At 41.3% G+C, this 9,612-nt stretch overlaps 1 protein-coding gene across 2 annotated transcripts in view; it reads left to right on the plus strand.

Annotated features, from left to right (window-relative positions):
- The window catches only part of LOC110503753 (cyclin-dependent kinase 14), a 215,632-nt gene that overhangs the window by 60,214 nt on the left and 145,806 nt on the right, over nt 1-9,612 (plus strand). For both annotated transcript variants that reach the window (XM_036970578.2, XM_036970579.2), the window contains one exon: nt 8,278-8,372. In XM_036970578.2, coding sequence (XP_036826473.1) covers nt 8,278-8,372 — 95 coding nt within the window. The remainder of the gene's footprint in view (nt 1-8,277; nt 8,373-9,612) is intronic.

Raw genomic sequence — 9,612 nt, forward strand, 5'->3', positions numbered from 1 at the left:
CGTTTGGTAAGGACAACAAAGTCAAGGTATTGGAGTGGCCATTACAAAGCCCTGATCTCAATCCTATAGAACATTTGTGGGCAGAACTGAAAAAGCGTGTGCGAGCAAGGAGGCCTACTACAAACCTGACTCAGTTACACCAGCTCTGCCAAGAGGAATGGGCTACAATTCACTCAACTTAATGTGGGAAGCTTGTGGAAGGCTACCCGAAATGTTTGTCCCAAGTTAAACAATTTAAAGGCAATGCTATCACATACAGTGCCTTGCGAAAGTATTCGGCCCCCTTGAACTTTGCGACCTTTTGCCACATTTCAGGCTTCAAACATAAAGATATAAAACTGTATTTTTTTGTGAAGAATCAACAACAAGTGGGACACAATCATGAAGTGGAACGATATTTATTGGATATTTCAAACTTTTTTAACAAATCAAAAACTGAAAAATTGGGCGTGCAAAAATATTCAGCCCCCTTAAGTTAATACTTTGTAGCGCCACCTTTTGCTGCGATTACAGTTGTAAGTCGCTTGGGGTATGTCTCTATCAGTTTTGCACATCGAGAGACTGAAATTTTTTCCCATTCCTCCTTGCAAAACAGCTCGAGCTCAGTGAGGTTGGATGGAGAGCATTTGTGAACAGCAGTTTTCAGTTCTTTCCACAGATTCTCGATTGGATTCAGGTCTGGACTTTGGCTTGGCCATTCTAACACCTGGATATGTTTATTTTTGAACCATTCCATTGTAGATTTTGCTTTATGTTTTGGATCATTGTCTTGTTGGAAGACAAATCTCCGTCCCAGTCTCAGGTCTTTTGCAGACTCCATCAGGTTTTCTTCCAGAATGGTCCTGTATTTGGCTCCATCCATCTTCCCATCAATTTTAACCATCTTCCCTGTCCCTGCTGAAGAAAAGCAGGCCCAAACCATGATGCTGCCACCACCATGTTTGACAGTGGGGATGGTGTGTTCAGCTGTGTTGCTTTTACGCCAAACATAACGTTTTGCATTGTTGCCAAAAAGTTCAATTTTGGATTCATCTGACCAGAGCACCTTCTTCCACATGTTTGGTGTGTCTCCCAGGTGGCTTGTGGAAAACTTTAAACAACACTTTTTATGGATATCTTTAAGAAATGGCTTTCTTCTTGCCACTCTTCCATAAAGGCCAGATTTGTGCAATATACGACTGATTGTTGTCCTATGGACAGAGTCTCCCACCTCAGCTGTAGATCTCTGCAGTTCATCCAGAGTGATCATGGGCCTCTTGGCTGCATCTCTGATCAGTCTTCTCCTTGTATGAGCTGAAAGTTTAGAGGGATGGCCAGGTCTTGGTAGATTTGCAGTGGTCTGATACTCCTTCCATTTCAATATTATCGCATGCACAGTGCTCCTTGGGATTTTTAAAGCTTTGGAAATCTTTTTGTATCCAAATCCGGTTTTAAACTTCTTCACAACAGTATCTCGGACCTGCCTGGTGTGTTCCTTGTTCTTCATGATGCTCTCTGCGCTTTTAACGGACCTCTGAGACTATCACAGTGCAGGTGCATTTATACGGAGACTTAATTACACACAGGTGGATTGTATTTATCATCATTAGTCATTTAGGTCAACATTGGATCATTCAGAGATCCTCACTGAACTTCTGGAGAGAGTTTGCTGCACTGAAAGTAAAGGGGCTGAATAATTTTGCACGCCCAATTTTTCAGTTTTTGATTTGTTAAAAAAGTTTGAAATATCCAATAAATGTCGTTCCACTTCATGATTGTGTCCCACTTGTTGTTGATTCTTCACAAAAACATACAGTTTTATATCTTTATGTTTGAAGCCTGAAATGTGGCAAAAGGTCGCAAAGTTCAAGGGGGCCGAATACTTTCGCAAGGCACTGTACTAATTGAGTGTATGTAAACGGCTGGCCCACTGGGAATGTGATGAAAGAAATAAAAGCTCTCTACGATTATTCTGACATTTCACATTCTTAAAATAAAGTGGTGATCCTAACTGACCTAAAACAGGGATTAAATGTCAGGAATTGTGAGAAACTGAGTTTAAATGTATTTGGCTAAGGTGTATGTAAACCTCAGACTTCAACTGTATCTATAACAGGGTCCGTAGTGTAACGCTTAGCATCACACGCTGGGTTTGGATTTGCCTACCGGCGTGGCTATTTTGACCATTCTCTTTCGTGTATAGTTTTTGACACCGCCATCCCTTTCCCACACACACACACACACTGTTGTACGCACAATGTGGGCTTACTTTAATATATTGGGTGTTTCTTAAAAGAGCCTTTCGGTTTGTTGGGCATCGTTGAGTGGCAAGGGACATGGAGCATGACGTGTACTGGTGCGCGCGTCGTGCTACTACAGAGTGGAGAACGGTGGAGAGACCAGCTCTCAAACTCTCGAAGAAGACATCACTGCCCTCATCTGTCAGATGCATGCCATCCCTACGTTACAAATACATGCGATAAGTAGCACAGGTTGTAAACGATTCTCCTTTTCAGGAGCCACTTTCTGCCATTTGAGAAGCTAAGAAATTCTTCATGCTGGCCCACGTCTGAGCAACGACCTACGCTTATTCATATTCACACAGTACATCACACACTATCAGTAGTAGTTATGTATGTTCTGTTCCAGATCTGTGAGTACGCCCATATTTATACTGCCATTTATATATGTGGGAATGTGTGCTATTTTACTGGAGTTGGACAGCTGTGCACAACATTACTAAAAACATTTGTAGCTAAAGGATTTAGAGCACCTGTCCAATGTCAGATTTGTAAATATTTATTCTTAGAAGTGTTTTGTACTTTTTGTTACAGGTGTTTCTCAGCAGTTTGTCATTTGTCACGGTGTTTGTATCAGGAGTTACTAAAATTGCTGTTGACGAGCCACAGGGTCATACAGGCTTTTTTGTTCATCGAGACCTTGAATAGTAGAATCAGGTGTGGTAGAACTGGGATGAACAAGGAAGTCTACATAACCCTGTAGCTATTCAAGCGCAATTTTGGCCATCCCTGAATTGTATGTACAAAGTTGACTATGTCTGATGAGTGTACGTTTGATTGTAAAGGGTTTCTTTTGTAATAACTCTCTATTGTTTACAGGTAGTGTAGTACTCTGCCTTTCTTCAGAAAACTTGAAAGTACATTTTCATGTAAATAGTTCATGGGTACATGTTGATTATTTTGTGTATTTTCCAGGAGTTTTCTCCATTGTCTTGTTAAAAGAGATCAGGGAAAACATTTCCAGTTTATGCCCTATTGTCTTAAATGGGATTCTGTCTTTTCGCTTCTCTATAGAAATTCAGCTGTTAATATGAAATAAATACTAATAACAACGGAAAAAATCTGTTGCCATTTGTCATTATTGTGTACTTTTACTTGTATTGCTGTGTTTTGCTCCAGCACACATTGCCTTAGTGTGGGGTGGTGGGGTGGAAAGAATACATACAATACATTACCTTGTATGCAGTACAAATCACATCATTGTGGGAGTGTGAATTAGGCTGTTTGAAAAGGTCTGAATCCTAAGCAACCTGCCTACACATTGTTGGAAGTACAATACCAACATAGCTACTGTAGTAGGTCAAAGTGGTGTGCTGGAAAACCTTGGTAGAGTATAGGTGAAGTATGCATTGTGATGCTCATGTGAATTTCAGACCAATGCCTGCTTCTCACTTAAAACACATTTTTGTTTTGTTTTTAAATGTATACAATAAACTGTGCAGTCTATACGTACAGTACTGTACAGTCACTAATATACAGCATACAATGCTATAGCAATAACATCAGACAATAATGGGAGAAAACATCATCGAAACTCAGATTGTATTCTGTATTTGCTAGTGTTTTGTTTTGGCATTTAAAACTAGATTTAGGTGGATGTGAGGGTGCATCCGGGGGCGTGTCACCGGAATCATCCACTTTTCAGGGGAAAAGCAGAGAAGAGGCGAAGCCTCAAAACGGATGCTTCCGTTTTCATCCGACTTCCCTCAGGCGTTTCTTTTACACCTCCTACGTTAGGTTAAGATTGATGCTCTGAAAATGAGAAAACAAGCTAACTAGAATGTCATTTCCATTTGGTGGCTAATTGAATGTTGTTACCAGAAGACCTGTATTGCTTAATCATGTAGATTAGACATGTTTCAAATCGTGTCCTCAATCTATTTTCATTTAGCTCAATTATTATTGTTATTGTACACACACAATAAGATGTAATAACTATTATATTATTCTTGACTAATTGCCTGTCGGCATTTCTGTAATTAGTCATTTTTCAGTATGATTTGTTTGGGCCACAACACATCTAACAATGTAAATTGATGTTAAGTGTAATGTAAATGTAATGGTCCTCTTGCTTAGGCGACTGTAGCCATCAGCCATCTTTCCCTGCCTACTTCTCTTATCAACATTTCATGCTGAACCACTTATATTCCAGTGATGTTCTAGTATTTCCAATAGTACATTGGTGCACAGCTCGGAGCTACAGTCCTCACGGACCACAGTCCTGCTGTTAGGTTTCAGCTCTCTCTCCCTGACATGTAATCAACCAGTTAATGCTACTGACTGGCCAGAGGGTCCACACACCTGGCTCCACAGATTGTAATGAATGTCTAATTAAAAGCCAAGGACAAACACCTGGTGTGCGCTGCCCCTGCTGCCCTTGAGGACCAGAGCTCTGCACTCTTGTTGTAGAACATTAAATGGCTAATGTCAAATAACTTCAGTAGGGTCTTTAGCTCACAGTACTGTACCAGCATGGGGTAGGCAGGAAGAGACCTGAGGTATGTACCATCCACCACCAGAGGACAGAGAGAGGACAGAGAGAGGGGGATGGGGTCAAAGCCTAGAAACAGATATAACATAAAAGGCTGAAAGAGAAAACCCTAGAGAATCAATTTGGTTGAACATTCATAGACATGAAAAATGCATGAGATGTACTGTACAAGGGGCACTTAGCCTGGCGGAGGAGACAGAGAGAGAGGGAGAGAGAGATACATTGAATTGAGAGAGAGAGGCAAAGCTGAACTGTAGCCCCCCAGGACCCCCACCTTACCCCTCTACCCAGAGACCTCCAATTCCTTGTTAACTGGTGGGGAAAGTGGGGGTATCCGGCCAGGTAGTAGGCTCTCAGCAAATCAGGCTAGTGATGTGTCTCACCCTTAACCCTGAGCTCCATTTCTCTAATAATCAACCTGTGTGCTGCTAAACCATCCACTGGAGAGCCGCTTCACACATTGACTGGCCCTGAGTACGTGTTTGTGTTGGCTCACCAGGCTGTTGGCTGAATAAACTACCCTTAGTACTCCTGTGTTTGTTGGAGGTATCTTTGGGGATATATCTGGTCCTGGATCAGGACCTACTGCCTTTACTGTATAACAGACACTAGCTGAGTGTGTTTGTGTTGCAGCAGATGTCGTGTTGTAGCAGATGTCGTGTTGTAGCAGATTCCGTGTTGCAGCAGGTTCCGTGTTGCAGCAGGTTCCGTGTTGCAGCAGATTCTGTGTTGCAGCAGATTCTGTGTTGCAGCAGATTTTGTGTTGCAGCAGATTTTGTGTTGCAGCAGATTTCGTGTTGTAGCAGATTCCATGTTGCAGCAGCTTCTGTGTTGCAGCAAATTCCATGTTGCAGCAGATTCCATGTTGCAGCAGATTCCATGTTGCAGCATATCCCGTTGTTGGTCCTACCAGACCCTATAGGGGCGTTTAACAGCCCTGTATTTGGCCTGTAATAGGTTGAGATGTGTGAGCTGCCTGCAGCCAGTCCAGCTGGATTTAACAGATACTGTTTCACTTCCTGTCATCTCCCAGGGGAATTTCTTTGTTTATTAAACCCTCAGAAATGCTGCATGGACTTATTAGTGGGGCTGCAGGAGATGACTAGATAGCAACCAGAGGGAAGAAGACACTGCTAAAATCTGTGAGTGTGTGTTTGCATGTGTGTGCTTGTGTGCTTTTTTGCATGCGTGTGTGTGTATGTGCGCGTACATGCGTGTGTGTTTGTGTGAGCGTGTGTGCCCACACTGCCCAGAGAGAGACAGTGATGACGGGAGAACTGAGTTATTCCCCAGGGATTGTCTGGAATGTGTTGGAGCTTTCCCTGAGCTCTCGCCTGGTCCACTCGCTCTTTAAATGATAAAACAGAGATAAAACAGAGACATTACAGCAGCCAGAACCTCTAGAAGCCCCTGTATTTAAAGTATGACAATAGTAAGAGATCGCAGATATATTTTTATGTCTGTCTGCCACCAGGGCTGAAATGCTATATCACTGAAAGGACAGACAGGTCCACAACAGGTTATATTGCTGTCAGTCATTGCTATTTTCAGTTATTCTTAAAGAAAATAATGGAATGTAAGAGAAGGGTTAGAGTCTTGATGACACACAGACACATGCATGGATGCACACACACACACACGCACACCCTGCACTCACGCACACACTCACGCACGCACTCACTCACTCACTCACTCACTCACTCGAATGCACACACACACACACACACACACACACACACACACACACACACACACACACACACACACACACACACACACACACACACACACACACACACACACACGCACACCCTGCACTCACGCACACACTCACGCACGCACTCACTCACTCACTCACTCACTCACTCACTCACTCACTCGAATGCACACACACACACACACACACACACACACACACACACACACACACACACACACACACACACACACACACACACACACACACACACACACACACACACACACACACACACACTTTCCTCCAGAGAAGAGTTGCTGATGGAGGTTGAGACTTTCTAGTTGAGTTCATTTTGTGCCTGATTGTCTGAGATAGAGAGAGATTTTGGAGGAAGCTGAAATGTCAGGTGCAGTGTGTTATGGGTAATGGGTTTTTTCTCACTCCATTTCTGTGAAGAGTTCAAGACAAATGCATGAGTGTTAATTCTCACTGTCTGTCTGTCTGTCTGTCTGTCTGTCTGTCTGTCTCTTTCTTTTATTTCCTTTACTGTCCCCATATCTAAATAATTGAAAAGTGTGTCTGTAACATTAGTAAGAGTGGATCAAATTGAACAGGCCCTAAACATGACACACTATTATGAAACCGATCCAGTAGCTTGTTGTGTCCTCTGTTCTCCTGTTACCCTGGCCAGGTATTAAACACAAATGATATGAGAGTTTATCAAAATTGTATTTGTTTTCGAATTCTTTGTGGGTCTGTGTCTGAAATATGTGTCTTTAATATGGTCATACATTTGGCAGAAGGTTAGGAAGTGCAGCTCAGTTTCCACCTCATTTTTGTGGGCAGTGTGCACATAGCCTGTCTTCTCTTGAGAGCCAGGTCTGCCTTCGGTGGCCTTAATTCATCTGACTGGTGTCACCTCTTGTCACCGTCCCATGATCCTCCATGATCCTTCATGATCCCCATGGAACGCTTCGAGAGAAACATGACACGGTCAGGATTTGTTCCACCTCTATAGGACCTACCTGCTGTTTTCCAATGATAGAACGGGTACCATCTTCATTCAATCATTGATAGGACCCGTCCTATATTCATTCAACAGTTGATTGTCAATACCATGCAGCCAAAACTCCTTTAATAAAATGGTTGTACCTGCATAGCATACACCTTCTGCACTGTTATCTTACCAATGAACTCTAAAAATACGAAAATTAGTTAGAGAAGTGTGGAATAGGGGTCTGAAGTGGCTTAAAAGCAATATACTCTTGAGATCTTCTGAGATAAACGAAGCACATACTACTATTTTTTTTTTTTCAATCGTGTTCGGTCCTGCTTGCTGCAGCAGTGATATTTCCTCCAGACCTTTATTACAGAGTCTCTGTGTGTGAAATCCTACACAACCCATTTCCTGGATGACTGGAAGCTTTCCATCATCCAGAGTAGAAACCAGTGAAACAGACCGTGCCATTTTTCTACAGGCTGTGTGCCAGCAGGGTCAGAAGTGTCTGGTGTTACAGAGTGTTTCTGGTGTTGTTGTCTTTAGGCCTCTTGACCCAAACCACAACATCTTCTGTACCATGTCCCTCCTTGTGAAATAGCACGTATTGTAACTTTCTTAGGGTTAACATTATTGTTTGGTAACAATGCCGTTACATCAGCCAGACTCCCAAGTGCTGTGGCGCTTCCATAGTCTACACAGATATAAGATTGTCCCTATGGCTGCTCTCTCACTTACACCCAAACTGAGTCCTCTCTACTGTAATTGGTCTCTTTTCCTGAATTATATTCTCTCTCTCTCTCTGTTTCAGCCCACAAGCCCCAAGTTCGGGAAGGCTGATTCCTATGAGAAGCTTGAGAAGCTGGGAGAAGGCTCGTACGCCACAGTATACAAAGGGAAAAGCAAGTGAGTGCCCAAACAATGTTGATATAAAGGTCCAATGTAGATGTTTTTATCTCAATATCAAATACTTTCTGGGTAACAATTAAATACCTTAGTGTGATTGTTTTCAGTTAAAATGGTTTAAAAAAGGCTTCTTAGCAAAGCGCCATTTCTCAAGCAAGAATTTTGCTAGAACAGTCTGGGAGTGGTCTGAGTGGGGAGGGGAAATGTTTGGAACTCTCTTTCTTATTGGTTAATTAACTAATTTACCGCCTGATGTCACCAGGCAGGGCAAAACTCCATCCCACCAAAACAGATTGACATATCAGGTGGTCTTTTCAAACAGCTCTTACACTAAAAGGGCATGATAATAATTTTCAATTTCACAGTATTATTCCATCCGTAAAGTGTGGAAATATATATATATATATATATAATATATAAAACACAGGAAAATCATGTTTTTGACTGCACTGCATTTTCTGCATTTCCTACATAACTGTATATGACCAATTGAAATGCACATAACTGTATATGACCAATTGAAATGCACATAACTGTATATGACCAATTCAAATGCACATAACTGTATATGACCAATTGAAATGCACATAACTGTATATGACCAATTGAAATGCACATAACTGTATATGACCAATTGAAATGCACATAACTGTATATGACCAATTGAAATGCACATAACTGTATATGACCAATTGAAATGCACATAACTGTATATGACCAATTGAAATGCACATAACTGTATATGACCAATTGAAATGCACATAACTGTATATGAACAATTGAAATGCACATAGCTGCTTGTAATCATGAAGCAGTAAAGTGGTTAAGGATAATAACAATTACTGTCCATATTCCATATTCATTTATTTTCCATATTACACTAATAACAAATCTGCACTTCCCATCCATGAAATACAATGTGTTTTATTAAATCACTTTGGAATGGAATTATTTAACGATTGTTTAAGAGTTATTGTTTTGTTATTTTCCTTTTTTTCCTGTTCGTGCATAGCGGTAAAGTTTCCAAGGTTCTGATAATTAAAATGTAGCAAATGAAAATGTCATAGCCGTAAATGGATTGAAATGTATTGAGGTAATTTTTCACTGTAATGAAGTTACTTTGTATGTGTTTTTCTTCACTACAATGGATTTGATTGGTGAGGTTCATTTTATTTAATCTTCTGGTCTTCTACTAAGTCTCACCTCAGTGCTCCTAAATTGCATTTCATTGACTTACAGA

Source organism: Oncorhynchus mykiss, chromosome 3 (assembly GCF_057628025.1).
Source record: "Oncorhynchus mykiss isolate SJ-2025 chromosome 3, ASM5762802v1, whole genome shotgun sequence".
NCBI classification, from domain to species: domain Eukaryota; kingdom Metazoa; phylum Chordata; class Actinopteri; order Salmoniformes; family Salmonidae; genus Oncorhynchus; species Oncorhynchus mykiss.